We start from the raw sequence: 21,437 nt of genomic DNA, 5'->3' as shown, positions 1-21,437 counted from the left end.
GTCCTCTCGCAGCCTGCCCACTCCCAGCCTGCCCACTCCCAGTCTGCCCTCTCCCAGCCTGTCCTCTCGCAGCCTGTCCTCTCGCAGCCTGTCCTCTCGCAGCCTGTCCTCTCGCAGCCTGCCCACTCCCAGCCTGTCCTCTCGCAGCCTGTCCTCTCGCAGCCTGTCCTCTCGCAGCCTGCCCTCTCCCAGCCTGCCCTCTCCCAGCCTGCCCTCTCCCAGCCTGCCCTCTCCCAGCCTGTCCTCTCGCAGCCTGCCCACTCCCGGCCTGCCCACTCCCAGCCTGCCCTCTCCCAGCCTGTCCCCTCCCTGCCCTTTCCCAGCCTGTCCTCTTCCAGCATGTCCACTTCCAGCCTGCCCTCTCCCAGCCTGTCCCCTCCATGACCTTCCCCAGCCTGTCCTCTCCCAGCTTGTCCACTTCCAACCTGCCCTCTCCCAGCCTGTCCCCTCCCTGCCCTCTCCCAGCCTGCCATCTCCCAGCCTGTCCCCTCCCTGCCCTCTCCCAGCCTGTCCTCTCCCTGCCTGTTGTCGTGTCCCGGTGGCAGCAGGCAGCAGGCAAGAGCGTGCACTGCGTCCCCGAAGTAACAGCCCTAAAGCAAGCAAGAAGTACGCCCCCCTCCCACCAATCCCTGTTAGGTAGTGGAAACTGTCCAAACTGGGGTGCAGACAGCCCCTCTCGCCTTTCGGCCTGGTACCACTGCACCAGCCGCACTACTTCCCTACTGACCGTTCTCCACTTCAGCCCCGTCTAAATTACAATTCCTGCTTGTGACCCTTTTGCCTGCTTGTGCTTGTTTTCGTGACCCTGTTGCCTGCTTGTGCCTCCGTGTGCCCCTGTTGCCTGCTTGTGCCTCCGTGTGCCCCTGTTGCCTGCTTGTGCCTCCGTGTGCCCCTGTTGCCGCTTTTGCCTCCGTTTTCGTGCCCCTGTCGCCTGCTAGTGCCTCAGTTTTCGTGCCCCTGTTGCCTGCTTGTGCCTCAGTTTTTGTGCCCCTGTTGCCTGCTTGTGCCTCCGTGTGCCCCTGTTGCCTGCTTGTGCCTCCGTGTGCCCCTGTTGCCTGCTTGTGCCTCCGGGTGCCCCTGTTGCCTGCTTGTGCCTCCGGGTGCCCCTGTTGCCTGCTTGTACCTCCGTGTGCCCCTGTTGCCTGCTTGTGCCTCCGTGTGCCCCTGTTGCCTGCTTGTGCCTCCGTTTTCGTGCCCCTGTTGCCTGCTTGTGCTTCCGTGTGCCCCTGTTGCCTGCTTGTGCCTCCGTGTGCCCCTGTTGCCTGCTTGTGCCTCCGTGTGCCCCTGTTGCCTGCTTGTGCCTCCGTGTGCCCCTGTTGCCTGCTTGTGCCTCCGTGTGCCCCTGTTGCCTGCTTGTGCTGTGTGGGTGTGTGTGGAAGGCTCTGTGTGGGTGTGTGGAGGGCTCTGTGTGGCTGTGTGTGTGGGGAGCTTTGTGTGGCTGTGTGTGTGGGGGGGCTTTGTGTGGCTGTGTGTGTGGGGGGCTCTGTGTGGCTATGTGTGTGGGGGGCTCTGTGTGGGTGTGTGTGTGGGGGGGCTCTGTGTGTGTTTGTGTGTGTCATTTGCCAGAGATAAAGCTAGTGGCATTGTAAATGACAATGCCATTTATTTATGTTAAAAAAAACATAAATAAAAATAATGTCAAGAGCAATGCCAATAGCTCTAACTTTAACAAAGGCAAAACCATTGCATTGTAAATGCTTGTTACTAAATAAACTTTGATCCAGAGCAAGAGAGAGAAAAACACCAAGGGGGAAAAGGAGGAGCAAGGGAAAAACAGAAAATTAGTCACAGAGGGAGAAAATAGGGACCTCTAGTATGAGATTTAGAGACAATGCCACCTCAGTCAGAGCAGACCATGGCCGTCTGAACAAACCTTTGGCCCCGGGCACTTAACATTTTGCAAATTAAGTACTGCTTTATAGCTAGGTGTTAGAGTAGCATTTCTTTTTAGCTAAGGTTTGCTTTTTGAAGATATTCCAGTTTTTCTAACAATTCCTGCTACTACTAAGGAAGATAACATATCTAGGGCCCGATTTACCAGTTTGTCACGCAGCGCAGTGCTGAAAACGCTGAGCTGCGTGAGAAGGAGAGAGCACCATATTTACAGAAATATGACACTCTCCCCGCCTCTCCCTAATGCCGATGCAGAAATGTGCAGCCTTGCACCATGGACATATCTTTGCACCATAGTGCAAGCCTTCTTTGTGAGTCTAGCATAGGTTTTGCACTGGAAGGATACCCTTCTAGTACAAAATACTATGCTTACACTAACTTTCAAAATGTTCCCACTTCTGTATGTGTCCTGTACAGTGCAGCACAGATGCAAAGTTGGAAAAGAAAGGAGAAAAAAAGCTATTCTCCTTCATTGCGCCTAGTGAAATGGGCGCTATTTTCTGAAGCTAAACCTTGTCTACTTTTTAAGTAGATAGGGCTTAGCACCAAAAACCCTGGGTGGTTGTATGGGAACACTCACGCAACACAATGGTATACCTCCTTGGTGCTAAGCAATGCAAAGAAGCGCTATAGACTGCTTTGTGTTACTTCCAAGTAAATAGGTGAAAAAGATTTAGGGTCGTTGTGCGTCACTTTTGTGACACAAACATGGCATTATTTCTTAGTAAATAGACCCCCTAGTGCGCATGATGGGTAGAACAGCAGTATGTACGCTTCTATGAGCAAAGGGCAAAATACTCTTAATATCCATTTCACATTATGTTTGCCACGTCTTAAAATTGGGTATTGTGGGCAGTTTACTGTGCTTGCAACTATTCTGCAAATTTGGACTAAACATTGTTACCTAGATTTTCAAGATAAAATAAAAATATGGAAGCCTTGCATTCTACTTGACTCAACACAATACAGCACAACGGTCTGCTTCTGAGCATTTCAGGGATTGGGATGGACTACAAACATGTATCATGGGAATACACATGACATCTGTAGAATTAAGAGTAGAATTTTGAAACACAGAATGCTGGAAAATTGCTCCTGAACATATGTAATGTGGACCGGTTTCTCTGCCACTACTCCTGGCAACTGTAGCAGACTGTAATAAGCACAGGCAATACCAGTAGGCTTGGGTTTTATGTGACATGCTGGCAAATACTTTGTCCACCCTAAGCGTGGAAGGGTATACTCAGATGTGAGTCCCTTGCTCATTGCACCATCAGGATTCAAGCAAGCCGGGCCGACGACGGCTGAAATGCCAGAAACCGGTCCCCGGAAGCTTGTTTCCTTCCCAGTGTAAGAATTGGCTTGGTAGTTTGGTTTGCCCTGTTCCCATCATGCACTGGGACAGGAACAGACTAATTTGCATATAGCCAGGTTCTGAACTGGGATGGTGCAGTGAGCTAAAAAACGGTGTTGGATCTAGCCCTGATCTCTTGACTGGGTGAGAGTATTCTGCTTAATTCAGAAACTCTGTCCATCACCACCCCTTGTTGTTAAATATTTTGTCCACCCTAAGCGTGGAAGGGTATACTCAGATGTGAGTCCCTTGCTCATTGCACCATCAGGATTCAAGCAAGCCGGGCCGACGACGGCTGAAATGCCAGAAACCGGTCCCGGAAGCTTGTTTCCTTCCCAGTGTAAGAATTGGCTTGGTAGTTTGGTTTGCCCTGTTCCCATCATGCACTGGGACAGGAACAGACTAATTTGCATATAGCCAGGTTCTGAACTGGGATGGTGCAGTGAGCTAAAAAACGGTGTTGGATCTAGCCCTGATCTCTTGACTGGGTGAGAGTATTCTGCCTAATTCAGAAACTCTGTCCATCACCACCCCTTGTTGTTAAATATTTTGTCCACCCTAAGCGTGGAAGGGTATACTCAGATGTGAGTCCCTTGCTCATTGCACCATCAGGATTCAAGCAAGCCGGGCCGACGACGGCTGAAATGTCAGAAACCGGTCCCCGGAAGCTTGTTTCCTTCCCAGTGTAAGAATTGGCTTGGTAGTTTGGTTTGCCCTGTTCCCATCATGCACTGGGACAGGAACAGACTAGTTTGCATATAGCCAGGTTCTGAACTGGGATGGTGCAGTGAGCTAAAAAACGGTGTTGGATCTAGCCCTGATCTCTTGACTGGGTGAGAGTATTCTGCTTAATTCAGAAACTCTGTCCATCACCACCCCTTGTTGTTAAATATTTTGTCCACCCTAAGCGTGGAAGGGTATACTCAGATGTGAGTCCCTTGCTCATTGCACCATCAGGATTCAAGCAAGCCGGGCCGACGACGGCTGAAATGCCAGAAACCGGTCCCCGGAAGCTTGTTTCCTTCCCAGTGTAAGAATTGGCTTGGTAGTTTGGTTTGCCCTGTTTCCATCATGCACTGGGACCGGAACAGACTAATTTGCATATAGCCAGGTTCTGAACTGGGATGGTGCAGTGAGCTAAAAAACGGTGTTGGATCTAGCCCTGATCTCTTGACTGGGTGAGAGTATTCTGCTTAATTCAGAAACTCTGTCCATCACCACCCCTTGTTGTTAAATATTTTGTCCACCCTAAGCGTGGAAGGGTATACTCAGATGTGAGTCCCTTGCTCATTGCACCATCAGGATTCAAGCAAGCCGGGCCGACGACGGCTGAAATGCCAGAAACCGGTCCCCGGAAGCTTGTTTCCTTCCCAGTGTAAGAATTGGCTTGGTAGTTTGGTTTGCCCTGTTCCCATCATGCACTGGGACAGGAACAGACTAATTTGCATATAGCCAGGTTCTGAACTGGGATGGTGCAGTGAGCTAAAAAACGGTGTTGGATCTAGCCCTGATCTCTTGACTGGGTGAGAGTATTCTGCTTAATTCAGAAACTCTGTTCATCACCACCCCTTGTTGTTAAATATTTTGTCCACCCTAAGCGTGGAAGGGTATACTCAGATGTGAGTCTCTTGCTCATTGCACCATCAGGATTCAAGCAAGCCGGGCCGACGACGGCTGAAATGCCAGAAACCGGTCCCCGGAAGCTTGTTTCCTTCCCAGTGTAAGAATTGGCTTGGTAGTTTGGTTTGCCCTGTTTCCATCATGCACTGGGACAGAAACAGACTAATTTGCATATAGCCAGGTTCTGAACTGGGATGGTGCAGTGAGCTAAAAAATGGTGTTGGATCTAGCCCTGATCTCTTGACTGGGTGAGAGTATTCTGCTTAATTCAGAAACTCTGTCCATCACCACCCCTTGTTGTTAAATATGCTGGCAAATACAGGCATGCAGAAATGATGTTTCTTTCAATAGCTCGTTAAAGCCAAATCTATTGGCTTTGCCAATGCCTGGTACTGGTGATAGTAAAATTGGTACTGGCGGTGTGGTATTGAAGGTGGAGATGGTTTTGCTGTTGATTGTTGTGATATTGGTGGTAGGGGTTGGGTTGTGTTGCTATTGTTGGTGGTATTATTGATGATAGAGAAGTGGTGGTGTCATATTGATGGTGTTTCTGGAAGAATTAGTATTGGGGTGGTTTAGTAGGAGTAGTGGCATGAAAACGGTGTATGGTTTTAGTGTTATAGTTGTGGTAGTGATGGTGGTATTTGTATTGGTGTAGTTGTTACTGGTTGTGTAGTTAGTGGTGATAGTACTTGTATAGGTGTTATTGGTGTTGTGGTATTGGTGAAGGAATTTGTGTTAGTATTGTCATTGGTGGTGGTATTTGTTGTAAGGGTATTGGTATCTTCTTAGCATTAGCATTTGTGTGGCACTAGTCTGGTGGTTGTATTGATGGTGACAGTGATAGTGGTATTGTTGGTGATTAGATGTAGTGCTCTTGGTGGGGTTGATGATGGTATTAGTGATGGAGTGCCAATCGTGGTGGTGTTCTACTGCCATTGGTGGAGGTATCCAGGGTGGTACTGATGATTGTGGTACTGGTGGATCAAATTCCAAGTAAAGTTTAAAAAAAAAATGCTTTCTATATTCAATACATGTAGGAGATTAACAACTGGATCTGACAAGAAGTGTGATTGTTGAATGTAAATACGCCCTCATGTATTGTGATGCACGTACTCCATACATAGTGGATGATACATCAAGGCATTAGTATGAGGATGATCGAGGAATACTCCTCTGGGCTGATCTAAGCAATCATTGAACATTTCTCAAATCAGTGGCTGTAGAGTATGGTTCAAATAAGCTAAGAGTTAAAGGGACTGATCCAACGTCCAATCTAGGGATTTTGTAAGCTTTTTGTTCTTGTACATACCTACACTTGAACCTAGCTCTAAAAGTGCATAATTTAAGCACATTGTTCCAGAGGTTGCTTTTGGGTGGTACTGTCTCGTGCAGGGGGTCACACTTTTGCAATAACTGTGCTTAGTGTAATACTGGCTAATATTACACATATTTTCAAAGCTGCTTCTAACTCCTAGCACGGCCAGAAAGGATGCGATGGGAATGTTTCTTATCAGATTTCTGCACCCCGGGTTGAGAAACTGCATCACACTCACAAGACTTCACACTTCTGAGTGCATGTCTATTTTTCTGTACATTTTATTAGAACCGTCTTTAAAAGGTAACGCAATTGAGTATTATTTAGTGATACAGCCTAACATTGCTGATTTTCTACTGACTACACACATTTTCTACTGACTATACACATCTTACACTAGTGGTAAATTCCACATTCGTTGGTTGGGAAAAGGATGGCACTAAAACACCGTCAGGGCTGAGTCACTGCCTTCCACTGCAGTGAAAATGCACCACGAACATATATTCTGCAAGACTCTGCATGTAGAAAGCATGCGTGCTAATTTATTTTCTTGTCTACTCTAATGTATCCTTTATTGTGGGTAGTTAATAATCCTGTACACTGCAGTTTAACCTTCTGTTTCTTCTACACATAATTAGAATGCACATGATGAAAGAACAGAGGATCTCTGTAAATTATAAGGCAGTCCAGCCAAAGAATATCCTGCAGGATGGGTCACGGTGATTAACTGCGGATGCATAAGCTCCCAAAACTAATAAAGTGATGATGACGTTATTTGACTTTTAACATGCTACAAATCAGTTCCAATTGTTTTACTTAACCAAAGTATAATGGTGGAACTGGGAAGAACTGAAAAACTAATAGGCAAATGCTTTAGGAATAAGATTATTAAATATTTATTTAAGCTATCCCATACCTAAATAATAATCATTTTGTGATAGAAAATGTCTGTTCTGTTTTCTGTGCTGGATTGTTTTGCTTTTCTCGTATCATTAATTGTGTGCCTCCCACTTTTAGTTATCGCTTAACAGCGCATTTGTCTGCAATACATACTGTACCAATTCTTTAAAATGTACATACATCGGTCTTTGCCTCCATTTAGAGGAGTATCACTCTCTTGCCTAAAGCTTTGATGTTTCGTTCTTTTTACATGAAGGGATTTCTTCGGAATACGTGAGGGACGACTTTACACCCAAAAAGTACACTTATTCATCGTTCTGTTTTCACATTATTTTTTTATATTCTATATACATTCTATACAGATAGCAAGCATTTTACGTTGCTTTTCCCTCAGCATTGGCAGCCAATAGGGCAGGCTTTAACGTTATATACAGCATATGTGAATTGCGTGTTTATATGCACTGGCACATTTAGGGCAGACTATTGGTTTTGCCAGTGCTTGCTTTATTTTATATGAACGGCTGGTCATGTTGATTTGCATTAAATAGAAAGGGGCAGAGTACGTCACTTATTGTGACGTACTGGAGCGCATTTCACTTATCCATATTTACAAGGAGAGGAAAAGCCACCCTGCGTGACTTTTCCTCTCCTTGTAAGTATGGCCCCTTCACATGCAGCACTTTGCGTGGAAGGGGCATTCCACGAGTGTTGCTGTGGGTGTTCCTACGCAACACCCATGGAACGAGACACTTTTCCAGATTTACGAGGAATCGTAAATCTGGAAATGCGTTTCAATGCTACAGCGAGGCGCAACGAGGAGTGATGTTTTCATTTCTCCGCTTTTTTTCCTCTTTCAATGCGTGCTGCATTCTACAGCACGCATTGAAAGGGAAAAATGCTTGTAGTGATTGTTTTTTGTGCAGGAAGGTTCCCCCTTCCTGTACAAAAACAATCACCCCATGACGCAGGCATCCTTGCACCATGGTGCAAGGATGCCTGCACCAGCGCATGGCTGCATTTTACGTACCAGCGCAGGGAGAAGCACAGGAATGTTACATATTATTGTAAATATGTCCCATTCCTGTGCATCAGAAGTGCCGCAGCATGGTGCAGCCAAAGGGCTTGCGTTGTCACGCTGCAGCACTTCCTTGTAGATCTGCCCACAAGTATTTTATGAAATTGCTTCTCAACATTCTGAACCCATATGAAATGAAGATTCTGTTACCTGTTGTAGAGTGAATTTAAATGTATTCTTGTGTATTCTATATCAATTCAAACAACTGGTAATAGGAGCACGACCACAGATGTATACCTGCTATATTAATCTCAAACCATCCCAGCAATGAAATTATCCAAGTAAAACGTAATACAGAAATGCAGAAACATTTACATTTGCTAATTGGATTGTGTGTGCAAAACCCAAACAGTTTTATTAAAATGTTATTATAATTTTTGTTCCGGCGACAGGAGGCAACTGTTGCAAGGTTCTCAAACCAGTGAGATGTGTTCCTGATGGGGGTCATCAGAAATTGTGATGAGGTCAAATCAAACAATTATTAGTTATAACTAACTTAGACATTCTAAGAATGGATGTAGCAGAGTCAGATCTTAGATCTAATGGTGTGAGAACACTTATGCTCACATTTGTAATTTGCACTGTCTCCCTCATTTATGGTCCAACTTTGTATGTTTTGCCCTCCCCCAATGTTGTCTTGTCCACACTTCCCTTAGGGAATATTCTCAGATTTCACTTTTGTGCATTTTTCAGAGAGATGCAGGCAGAGGAACAGTGCAGAGAAGAAGTGCAGGGGAAAGGAGCAAGGGTGAGGTGCAGGGATGTGGATAGGAGAAAGCAACAGGAACTGTAGGAAGTGGAGTGGAGCAGGAAAGAAATGTAGGGGGTGTTTTGCGGTTGAGCAGGAGGGGTGACGTTGAGAGGAAAGAGATTATTGTACCAAGCAGAGTTTTATCACCTGCAGTGCAAACTGTTCCCACTGCATTATGGGATAATGCTATATTTAAATAAAGAACGTATGATCCAAATTCGGATGCCTGAGAAGAGCCGTCCGTGGATCCCAGTCCCGAAATAGTAACAGGTGCCTGCAGGAAAAGTTCGAGGAGCACTGGATTAGCTGTATCTGGATGCAAACAATGAAACCGCAGCTGACACCACAGATTATAATATGCAATGGTAGAGTTGTATTTGGGGCTGCACACTGGCAAGGTATGCATTCTGTAGGCCAGGAACTAATCGTACTGAAGCTATATGGCACCAATGGTTTAGTTGGGAGCATTTTAGGTGAGGACTGAGGTGAATTGGAAAGTCCTATAGGATGCAAGGATTCGAACAGCTGGGGCCGCTGCTGGTTAGAAGTGGGGTGCAATAGCAGAGCTGTGGGTGGGTCTCGTCATTGGTTGGTTATGGGCGGTGTTCGCGGAGTTGAACTACGCGAAGTGCAAAAAAATAATCGTCGCACTACGCGGAGATCCGGGTGCGGCTGAGTACAGTAGAAAAATGCTGTTCGCGGTGATTACACAGTGAGGGATGCTTGTCCGTACTGTGCAATCATTGTGAACAGCACCATGCGCAATGCAAGCTTACCTTTTCTGCCGCTCGAGTACACTTTTACGCGAGAGGCAGCTATCTCAACGCGAACGGGCAGTTTCACCACGCGAGCAAGTGATCAATGTATTTTCTATGCACTTTTATAATCTTAATTTTTAAGATCGAATAAAGTTATATTGATCCTTACATCTCCTTGTTTTTTCCTCTTTCTATGTGTGCTGCATTTTGCAGCACACATAGAAAGAGGAAAACACCTCTCTTGATTGTGTTTGTGTACATAAACAATCACCCCTACAACGCAGACACCCTTGCACCATGGCACAATCATGCCTGCTGTGGCACATGGCAGCCCATTGTGCGCCAGCATAGGAGAAAAGGCCAGGAATACACCGTATCTCAGAGATACAGGTCATTCCTGCAATTTTCTTTAGATGCAGGGCAGCACAGCTAGATTTCTTGTGGCACTGTCCTGCGTCAAAACCTTGTAAATGAGGCCCTCAGTCTTTGAGTAAAATGATTCCCATAAATCTAGAAGAACATTTTATCAGAGGGTATATTGGAAGATACACATTACAGGTTTCTTCTGAACGCCTAATATAATGATTGCTCAACCAAACAAACTGTGCAATGTTGAGGAAATATTAGATCACAACACAAAAGTAAATACTTAGGTGGTTATTTTTTATCCAGCAGATGTGCTGCAAGCCTTCAACTCCGCCTCCCCAATAGGCAAATGCCTACCACATCTAGAGTGTTCAGCTTCACCAGGGCATTTTTGCCAATAGTACTACAGAAAACATGACAGGAGCACTTTTGGGGAAAAAACATTGCATACATTTTATAGTGCCTAACTCATCAGGATTTTTTGTTCTTCTGAAAGATATCCCCAAAGCAGGTGCATCTCTGCAGTACAACAAAACAAATGTCTCTGGGGCATATTTCTCTTTTCCTACGTGAAATGACAGGCACCTCATGGCAATCCCAGGCAGGAAAACTCAGTACACACAATCCTTCTCCAAATAGGGGGACGTTGCTGATGGTCTGTCAGGTCAAGGAGTGCAATGGCAAGCCAGCTAGCTGAAACTCAACCATTAGAAACTGGGGTTCCCCAACCTCGAAATGAGGCAGGTGAGCTACAAGCTTGGTAGTGTGAGAGCCATATCAATCTATGAAGAGGATCCTATTCTGCCAATCCCTAAATGGGTCCTATCTGTTGGAAATGCCCAAAGGTTATACATTTTAAGGGCAATATTTATGACACAGTTTTTATCGCTCTTGCACCACACAAGGTGGTTGACTGGAGTGTGAGCCCTGGTCTAGCAGCAACCACACTCCTTCTCAGGGTAAGGCACAAGCAATCCCCCAATTAACCTGTGCTCCACCCCCTGGGAGCTTGGCACAGAGCAGTCAGGCTTTATTTAAAGGCAATGTGTAAAGCATTTGTGTAACACTTCCGACAGAAAAACTGTGAAAACACCTCACAAAAAGATCCCACAACAGGTTGGAAAAACAGAGCTGAATTTAATAAATAAAACTAGACCATAACTACAAAAATTCAATCAGTAGAACTGGAAGTTGAATTTTTAAAGAATAAAGTGAAAAATAACACGTAAAAGCAGAAAGCACCAGCCACGGCTGTCTGGTCCCGCTGAATCAGGTCAAATTCAAAAGTTCCGGCTGACAGCGATGGATCGCAGGTCGGATACCGTCCCAGATTAGTCCCACTGAAGGATTACCATCTCAGGTTTTGTGCCAAGAGTCTCGTTTGTGTGGGAGAGGGTCGCAGGGAGGAAGGAGAGCATTGCGGGTGGTTGTCAACGTGCCGCAAATAGCAGACTGGGTGTTGCGAATGGGTGGGCTGGAACTTTGAGTAGGCAGTCCCCTGTAGGCTGCTGAGGCTGCTGTTTGAAGAGATGAGCTGGCGGTGGCTCGTACTGAATTTCGGTGCGAGCAGAGTTGTCTCAGTCTGAACGGGCCCGTTCGTGGTCACGTAGATCCCAAAAGCTTGTTGTATGAGCCACACCAAGTGTCAAGCACCTGACAGGCACCAATTGGGCATCAGGAACTCACTACAGCTGGGTCCCGACCTGGTTGGGGAAACTTTTATGTCAATGAGGCACAGATCAGGAGGCCAGCAGATTCAGTATTTATTCTCAGTTGTGCCTTTGAAGTGGGGTAGAAGCTTCTAGACGTTTTCCTTTGAAGCCTGCAGGAAACCTGCCTTCCCTGTCCTGGTTCCAGACTAACCACAGAGGGTATGCAGCCTTTGGTGTGGATGTAGGACATAGGCTATTCTAGTGTAAGTATCCAACTTTTTAAATACATTGCACCCTGCCTTCTGGGCTGTCCAGGGCCTACCCTGGGGTGACATATGTAATAAAAAGGAAGGTTTGGACCTGGCAAAAGCTTTATTTTGCCAGGTTGAAATGGCAGTTTAAAACAATTGCAAGCCTGAGACATGTTTAAGGGGCTAAAATAAAGTGGGTAACTTAATCATTCTGACGCACCACTAGCATTTATTTTACAGGCCCTGGACAAATGTAGTGCCACTTTACTAGAGACTCATAAGTAAAATAAATATGTCAATTGGCTAAAAGCCAATGTTACCATGAGAGAGCACAAGAACTTTAGCACTGGTTAGTAGTGGCAAGTGCACAGAGTCTTATGGCCAGAAAAATCGAGGTCACTAAAAATGGAGGAGAAAGGCAAAAGGTTTGGGGGAAGACCACCCTAAGGCTGACAGGTCTACAGTAACAAGATGGTGGTTTCTCCATTAGCACCAAAGGCTGATGCATGCATACATGCGGAGTGGGAAATGCACTTGCGGACCCTCACATACTAAATTGGGGCGTAGAGAAAGAGATTTATCCACGTATGTGCCAGGTGAAGAAAAGGAAAAGCATGTGCTAATGCACATGATTGCTAAAAAAGTGTGGGGGGAGGAGTTCTCACTGAAATCTACAAGTCGCAAGTTTTCCCGGATTACTGCTGGGGGTTGTTGTGAATCCCGAAACAGTCAGTAATGTACTGAATCTGTAGTAGATCTACAATCTGTAGAATTCCAACTTTTATAATAATGTTTGTGAATCAGTTGATAGAACAGTGTGGGAATAATGACAAGGGAGTGAGTGTTAACTGACATTTTATGGTTTTGCTTGAACTGGGATGTTTTATGGCCCAGACTTCCTTATAAAGCCTGTGCCTCGCCAAAGAATAACATGTTTAATCACACAATTTTGCTATAGAGGAACTAGAAGAATTTATGTTTAATTGGTGAGACACAGCATTTAAAAAGTGCTCCTCCTTCATTTTGTTTATACACTGTGCTTTTTTTAAACCCTTTAGGCAAAAGATGAGTTGAATGAGACAGAGGAGTCCCGTGAGTCTGCTGTGAAAGAGCTCAGAGCGCTGATTCAAGAGAAAGCCAGCAATGGGGAAGACATCTGCAAAGCAGTGGCCGAGAAGGTTCAGGACAAAGAAGACAGTTTCTTTCTTAGGTTCATTCGTGCCCGTAAATTTGATGTCAACAGAGCCTATGAACTCGTAAAAGGTAAGAGCTCAGATTTCTCAGTACAATGATGGAAGAATGCATGAGGGCTTCCTCAAATATGTCAAAGGTTTTTGTCAACAACTTCAGTCTCTTCACACTGAGTTATTGTAGGGATATCCAACCAAGGTAAGAAATGTTCTTAAAGTTTTCTTTTGTTTAAAAAGTTATATACAACTTATTAGCAGCAGAGGCCGGCACAGGTAAGTGCGGTGGGCAGTGAGGCGTGATAGGTATTACTTATTTATTTACTTACACCTATTCCGTCGTCTATCGACTACCCCCCTCCCACCCCACCACGCCGCACACACCGCTTACCTGTGCTGGCCGCTGCTGCTTATTAGGCTGTGCAACATATTTTCAGGGGCATAGATGGGACACTGTACCAGATCTTCTTCTTAAACAGGATTTTATTTTACAGAATATGGAATATTGGAGATAGGATTTAATCTGCTCTAACCTTAGTGATATCAACCGCCCTGCAGCTACGCGGAAAGTATGTTTCCCTGGCCCCTTTACCCATTTGAGGCATTGGCTATCATCAGCTTCCAGATTTATCAAATTTTGTTAAGGTCCTTTGTCCTGCCGTCTCTGTAATCAAATGTGTAAGGCATCCTCAAATATTTGTTTTTTACAATTAGATTACTCTGATTGGGAGTCCATGCTTCATGGTAGTCTTATACAAACTCGGCATTTTAATTTGTGACTCAACTAATCATTTTTGGACAATATTTTGTTTGTGTTCATAGATTTGGTTATTGATCTTATGTTGATGACACGTATTTCACCGCAATCTCTATCTATTTTGCATGCTATACAATCTGTAATAAATATGTGGAATGGTATCTTCACTTGAAACAATTTGATTTGCTGTTTCGTGCATGGGAGATGGGTCTCACCGGTACTTCTTCACCATGAAAGCTCACTACATTGCTTGCATTGGCATGTCTTTTGATTAAGTCAGATTTAAAATAGTAATTCCGAAATGCCATTTTTAGAAAGTTGACAATTTTCTTTCTCAGCCATTATGTACCTGTAGCCTGTACATGCATGGGTCACAAGACTGTGGGTTGCTGAATGTTGAGTTAAATCTAAAAGTACAATCCTGGTTGAATGATATAACTAATCTGGCAGCTTTGCAGAAATCTTTGTATCTCTGTAGTTCCCTTTTAAATGTATTGTTGATGCCATATTTAGGCTTTGCTGCCAGGGAACAATCGTGCAATGTACAAAAGGTCCATTACGAAATGTGGATGCATTTGTGACTCACAGCACACAAATTGTGGTTCCTTGCAATTGACATGGAAGAGGGGTGTGCATCCCTTTGCGAGTTACACTGATATGTGACGACCATTAATTGGACCCCAATATTTCAAGGTGGTGGTGGTATAGATTTTACAAAGTGGAGCTGTCCATAATGTATGGTATCAAGAGAGCAAACAATGTCAAGGGGACTGATGCATGCCCACCACAATGTCCACTCCCATTATGACAAATAATTTAAAACATTCTAGCTCCTGTCCTGTTTAGTGACTTGGACTATCACGTTGCCATTCTGCTAATTAGTTGGGCAATGATTCTACGAATCCTCCTGAATGTCATCTTTGAGGTTTGGCAGGTGAGTACATCCACGGCAGCAGAATAGTATTATTGGGTCACATCAGATATTCTGCACAAAAATTACATCAGTGATGAGACCCACTAATAGTACAACTGGCCTTTTGTATTGAGCAAAATAACTTGGGGGTGGGGTAGGCTGATTTGTGTGGGTTTTGGACGAGTGTACTATTATGTATATATAAGAAAAGTCCTTTAACAAATTAGTCTATATGGGGCATGTTTATGACATTCTACCGCAGTCCAGCAATTCACCTTGCTGCGCTGTGCACCACTGTGTGACAGGGAAAGGGCAGGAATGCGCAGTATTTAAAAGAAATATGGTACATTCCTGCCTTTTCCCCTGTGCTGGCGCCATTTTGGATGACGAGCACCAACACAGGCACCTTTGCACCATGGTGCAAGTGTGCCTGTGTTGCATGTTGGATTGTTTTTGTGCAGGAAGGGGCACCTTCTTGCCCAAAAACAATCATGGGAGGCATATTCCTCTATTTATGTGTACTGCAGGCTGCAGCACACATGGAAAGAGAAGATAATGAGAAGAAATTAAGATATTTCTCCTCTTTATGCCTCTCCTGGGAAGGCGTATCTTTTTGGCGCATTCACAATGTTACCAGTTCTTGTAAAACATGGGAATGTGACAAAAAACCATGGGAGTTGCATGGGAACAGTTACACAATGCCCATGGAATACCTCCCTAGCGCAGAGTAAGGCTAAGCAGCGATTTCCACTGCGTTGCTTTATCTCAAGATTTATTAAGCTACGCAAGGTGGCATTGCATGGCTGCATAAATCTTATTTCTGAGCTACGTCGCGCATCAACCATGTTGCTTGGTGCAAGTGCGACACAGCTAAGATCATAAATATGGCCCTAAGTATTGAGCTCTCAAGTTGTATTATAGATCGTAACTGTTCACTTTAATTGTTATATTTTTGTAAAATAGTGTTTTAGCCCACTGCTAAGGGCTGTACCCTTGGTAGTAGGCTATAACACAGCTTCAGAGTTAAAGGCCCTGAAACCAAGCTATAGTTCTGAGCCACAGAGCAGGGCCTGTAACGAGCGAGAGAGTCTTTAGCAACCGGTATGGCCTGAGACCGAAGAGCTAAAAAGCTATTAGAACATTCCACCAACTGAGTGCAGAGTCTCCTAAATTAAAAAGGGAGAAACATAAATACCAACACGTTGCCACAGAAGGCTTGTACCAGCCATTATTGGCACGAGTGTCTTCGGTGGAGCACTCAACATAAATCTGTTCTGATGAAGATTTTTATTTCAAAAGGAAATGCATCTCTAAACACATGAGGCAACCAATGTTTAGGGGGCACAGGATTCTGTAATTTTGAAACTTTTGCCATTCTATTATCGAATGAAGTATTGTGCCCTTCCACCTACAAATGGTGTGCCTAGAGAGCTCTAGTTTTTTACTTTTTTTTATCCAACTCTTCCTTGAGTTTTTTAGTGAGGTGTCCTATTAGACCTGGTATCCTTTGGCCTGTTTCCCCTGTCTTTTTGCTTTCTGACCTCCAGGTTTTGACTCTGATTTTACTGGTTTAGTGTCTTTGCTCGCTTTCTCACTGCTGTCCAGTGTTAAAGTGCATGTGCTCCTATTGTAAATTGCATTATAGATTGGTGACAACTTACCTGCCGCCACCGCCGAGAGTCAGTTCCTGGGATCCGTTGGTTTGCCGCCACCGCCGAGAGTCATTCAGGGCTGCAAACGGGCGCCGGAGCAAGCGCCGAGCAGACGCATAAGCCGCCACCGCCAAGAGAGTCACACCTGGCCATTGAAACCGCGCCGCCGCTCCGGGAGGGACTACAACTCCCGGCAGGCATCGCGGCGGCGCGAGGAAGTGACGCGAAACGCGCCAGCAGTGCGCAAGGAGGACAATAAAGGGAGGCAGAGACCGGCAGAGCGGGGGAGACAACTTACCTGCCGCCACCGCCGAGAGTCAGTTCCTGGGATCCGTTGGTTTGCCGCCACTGCCGAGAGTCATTCAGGGCTGCAAACGGGCGCCGGAGCAAGCGCCGAGCAGACGCATAAGCCGCCACCGCCACCGTTGTGTTTACAGTTACCGCTCTAAGTGTACTGGGGATGCTCAGACGTGAGTCCCAGGCACTCCACACCACTGGATTCAAGCTAGCCGGGCTGAAGAGAGGTGTTACCTCGAAACCGGGCCGGTCCTCGGATGCTTGTTTCCGTTCTGGGAAAGACATGGCTTTTGTAGTTCGGACTGGACTGTTCCCATGGGGCACAGGGTCAGCGCTGATTTGCATATCGCCATTGTCTAACCCAGGGTGGTGTGGAGTGGAAAAACGATGGATTTGGGCCCAGATCTTTGGACTGGGGTGAATGTGTGACATTGATCCACATTCTGTCCATCATTGTTGTGTTTACAGTTACCGCTCTAAGTGTACTGGGGATGCTCAGACGTGAGTCCCAGGCACTCCACACCACTGGATTCAAGCTAGCCGGGCTGAAGAGAGGTGTTACCTCGAAACCGGGCCGGTCCTCGGATGCTTGTTTCCGTTCTGGGAAAGACATGGCTTTTGTAGTTCGGACTGGACTGTTCCCATGGGGCACAGGGTCAGCGCTGATTTGCATATCGCCATTGTCTAACCCAGGGTGGTGTGGAGTGGAAAAACGATGGATTTGGGCCCAGATCTTTGGACTGGGGTGAATGTGTGACATTGATCCACATTCTGTCCATCATTGTTGTGTTTACAGTTACCGCTCTAAGTGTACTGGGGATGCTCAGACGTGAGTCCCAGGCACTCCACACCACTGGATTCAAGCTAGCCGGGCTGAAGAGAGGTGTTACCTCGAAACCGGGCCGGTCCTCGGATGCTTGTTTCCGTTCTGGGAAAGACATGGCTTTTGTAGTTCGGACTGGACTGTTCCCATGGGGCACAGGGTCAGCGCTGATTTGCATATCGCCATTGTCTAACCCAGGGTGGTGTGGAGTGGAAAAACGATGGATTTGGGCCCAGATCTTTGGACTGGGGTGAATGTGTGACATTGATCCACATTCTGTCCATCATTGTTGTGTTTACAGTTACCGCTCTAAGTGTACTGGGGATGCTCAGACGTGAGTCCCAGGCACTCCACACCACTGGATTCAAGCTAGCCGGGCTGAAGAGAGGTGTTACCTCGAAACCGGGCCGGTCCTCGGATGCTTGTTTCCGTTCTGGGAAAGACATGGCTTTTGTAGTTCGGACTGGACTGTTCCCATGGGGCACAGGGTCAGCACTGATTTGCATATCGCCATTGTCTAACCCAGGGTGGTGTGGAGTGGAAAAACGATGGATTTGGGCCCAGATCTTTGGACTGGGGTGAATGTGTGACATTGATCCACATTCTGTCCATCATTGTTGTGTTTACAGTTACCGCTCTAAGTGTACTGGGGATGCTCAGACGTGAGTCCCAGGCACTCCACACCACTGGATTCAAGCTAGCCGGGCTGAAGAGAGGTGTTACCTCGAAACCGGGCCGGTCCTCGGATGCTTGTTTCCGTTCTGGGAAAGACATGGCTTTTGTAGTTCGGACTGGACTGTTCCCATGGGGCACAGGGTCAGCGCTGATTTGCATATCGCCATTGTCTAACCCAGGGTGGTGTGGAGTGGAAAAACGATGGATTTGGGCCCAGATCTTTGGACTGGGGTGAATGTGTGACATTGATCCACATTCTGTCCATCATTGTTGTGTTTACAGCCACCGCCAAGAGAGTCACACCTGGCCATTGAAACCGCGCCGCCGCTCCGGGAGGGACTACAACTCCCGGCAGGCATCGCGGCGGCGCGAGGAAGTGACGCGAAACGCGCCAGCAGTGCGCAAGGAGGACAATAAAGGGAGGCAGAGACCCGCGTCGCGGGACGCGAGCGGGACGCCCGGGGCTAAGCCCGGGCAAAGGGCGGGCCGTCTGTGGCCGTCCGAGGTCGGCCAAGGTTGGGTTGGGCCAGGGACTCTGCGCAACTTTTTATAGGCCTGCTGAGGATTGCTGCAATCCGGATCCATTGACCCACAGGTACATTTATTACCCCTCATTTTTGATTTGATCCTTGACTCAGCACTGCGTCTGTATATTATTGCACACATGCCTGGTAGAAAGTTAACCCCTGTTACAAACACTATGGAGAACTACCTAGTCCAAAAAGTGACTAGGATAAATAGCGACAGAAGGTCTTCTTTGGGCTTAGATTCATCCACGCAATCTCCACTATTAGATAAAGAGACCGAGGATTCCTTCAATCTGCTAAACAGTAGTCTCTCTGGGGAGGCGCATGCTTCTGCCCAGGACTCTGTTACTATCCAGCCCAGTGGTATAGTAGCCAGTACTGCAGATAACAATGATCATGAAGTAGTGACTGTGACCCCTTCAACCAGTGAGTCCAGTATTGTAAAACCTGTTCCTATTCCAGCACCGAGGGCTACAGGGGGCAAGAGGAAAGTTATACAAAAACGGGGGGGACTAAGGTCAGCCAAAAATAAAATAGCTTCGCCACCAAGGAAAAATTTTGATGAGGAGGCGGACGACTCGTCTGAAGAAACTTATGTGACCTTCTCTAATGCTCAATTTCAGAAATTTTGCAGTTTGATGGACACAAAAATCGATAAATTATCCGCTGAGGTATCTAAACTGGAAGGTTTACTTGGAAAAACCCTGGGAGAGGTGGGAAAACTCCCAGAAGTTATTACCTCTAGTGTTCAACCCTTGGCGAGCGAAATTCAATCGATTAAATCTAACGGACTGACTTCTACTGTTGCCCCAAACCTCCTAATGGCCCCATTGATAAATCCAACAGATGATACCCTTGGTGCTGTACCCTCTGCCCCTTTTCTTGGTGAACCTAATACTGCGCAAGGGTCATTTGAGCTGGTGGTGGAAGCCTCACCATTAGTTCTTGTACTGGCTAATGTGCCTCCCTTACTTTCAGGGGAAGTTGAATCAACATCATCACTCCTTAATAAATCCTTATCTTGGCTTTCTGACAACATGTCCATATCACCGTGGGGCAAACAGCAACTAGCTGAGGAACTGGTAAACGCAAGAAGAGTTGAGTGGATCGGGAATAAGGAAAAAAAGTTCAAGGGAGACTGTGTAGTCCTCAATCTCTCTGACCCTGAGGTTCTACCAAACATCTTGCCTCATATTTTTCCGCCGCAGAGACGATCTACTTCTATTGTACCATTGACTCTTGACTTTTTCTATCCTCGAAAGGGCAGAGGCCCCAATCCAAGCACTCTAAGAACAAAATGGAATGTTATACCCAAAAGGGGCAGTAAGAATTTTGGCTCCGTTGAGTGGGGTCTAGGTCTGGAAAACAGATTTTCTGCCCTTTCCAATTTAGATGCTTGTGATTGACAAACAATTAGCCGTTTGCCCCTGCTAGAAATTTGTTCAGATGCTTGTATAATTGAGGGGCATAGTCGAGTTATAGGTGCACTAAATGATATATGTAACCTTGATGTCGCTGTGGGACTACTTCCTGTAAATAGTAATGTTAATGTAACAGTTGATGCAGAGTTGAATGGGTCTGATCACAGTTCTGTAATAAGTACGGTACGAGCCTCCGGAAATTTATTATCTTGGAACATAGCTGGGCTTAGTTCCAAAATGGATTGTGGAGAATGGTTTGGGTTTGTCAGTAAGTACGATGTTTGCATTTTTCAAGAAACATGGGCCTGTGATCCTGTCTTTGCTTTGGGGTACTTGAACTTCTACGTACCAGCTTCCAAAGGCCCCAAAGGGAGACCGATGGGGGGTCTCACTATATGGGTCCGCCAGTACCTGAGGATTGTAGTAAAAAATCTGGAGCTTAACCTTAAAGATATACAGCTTATTAGACTTACGAGGGACTCATCCACCTCCATTGACATTTATAATATATATGCTAGAGGAGGAAGTGGAGGTAAATCTGTAGTCCTATCGTCTCTGTATAGTCTCCTAGACACTCACTCCTCTGGGAATAATATTATACTGGCAGGTGACCTAAATCGTACCTTTGAACCCCTTGATACTGGTGAGGCTTTTTTAGGTGCGGAGGAAGATAAGATCTGGGATATCCCCGCACTTGATTCAATCCCAATAACTCGTTGGACTGAGGATGTTCTAGGTTTGAATGCTATGTGCCTTGAACACGGGTTAAGGGCTTTGAATGGTCGTACTAAGTCAGACAGAGTGCAAGCCATGACTTTTAATAATGGCAGATCCGAGAGCCGCATTGACTATGTTATATGTAGTATGTCCTCATGGTCATCTATTATTGATATGGAGGTCAAGGAAAGGCCAGAGAGTGACCATAACCCTCTATGTGTTCGCCATAAACTGTGTCTGTTTGATGTTATTGCACCTAGTATTTTTGCTGATCCTTTACCCCCATTGATTGTGCCAACTAATGATTTACGCAGGCTAAGGTGGACTAGTGTTAAAACAGATCAGCTGGTTCTAGAAAAAATAAGTATGGCAACTGATAAGGCTATCACGGCCCTTGAGGGTGAGGTTGCGCTCCCCCTTAGTAAAAACACTGTTACCAAGGTCCATGAAGCTCTTTTTAATGAAATCAAATGCCATTTTCTGAAACCGGTAAATAAAAGGCAGATCTGCACCTATAGAGCAGCAAAATG

The 21,437-nt window shown here is 45.9% G+C and overlaps 1 protein-coding gene across 3 annotated transcripts in view; it reads left to right on the top strand.

Moving 5' to 3' along the window:
* RLBP1 (retinaldehyde binding protein 1) overlaps window positions 1-21,437 on the top strand; it is a 229,136-nt gene that overhangs the window by 141,195 nt on the left and 66,504 nt on the right. For all 3 annotated transcript variants that reach the window (XM_078684097.1, XM_078684098.1, XM_078684099.1), the window contains one exon: window positions 12,997-13,201. In XM_078684097.1, coding sequence (XP_078540223.1) covers window positions 12,997-13,201 — 205 coding nt within the window. The remainder of the gene's footprint in view (window positions 1-12,996; window positions 13,202-21,437) is intronic.

Source organism: Lissotriton helveticus, chromosome 3_1 (genome assembly GCF_964261635.1).
Source record: "Lissotriton helveticus chromosome 3_1, aLisHel1.1, whole genome shotgun sequence".
Classification (NCBI taxonomy): domain Eukaryota; kingdom Metazoa; phylum Chordata; class Amphibia; order Caudata; family Salamandridae; genus Lissotriton; species Lissotriton helveticus.
The sequence above is the reverse complement of the archived record's forward strand: the minus strand, read 5'-3'. Positions and strand labels throughout refer to the sequence as shown.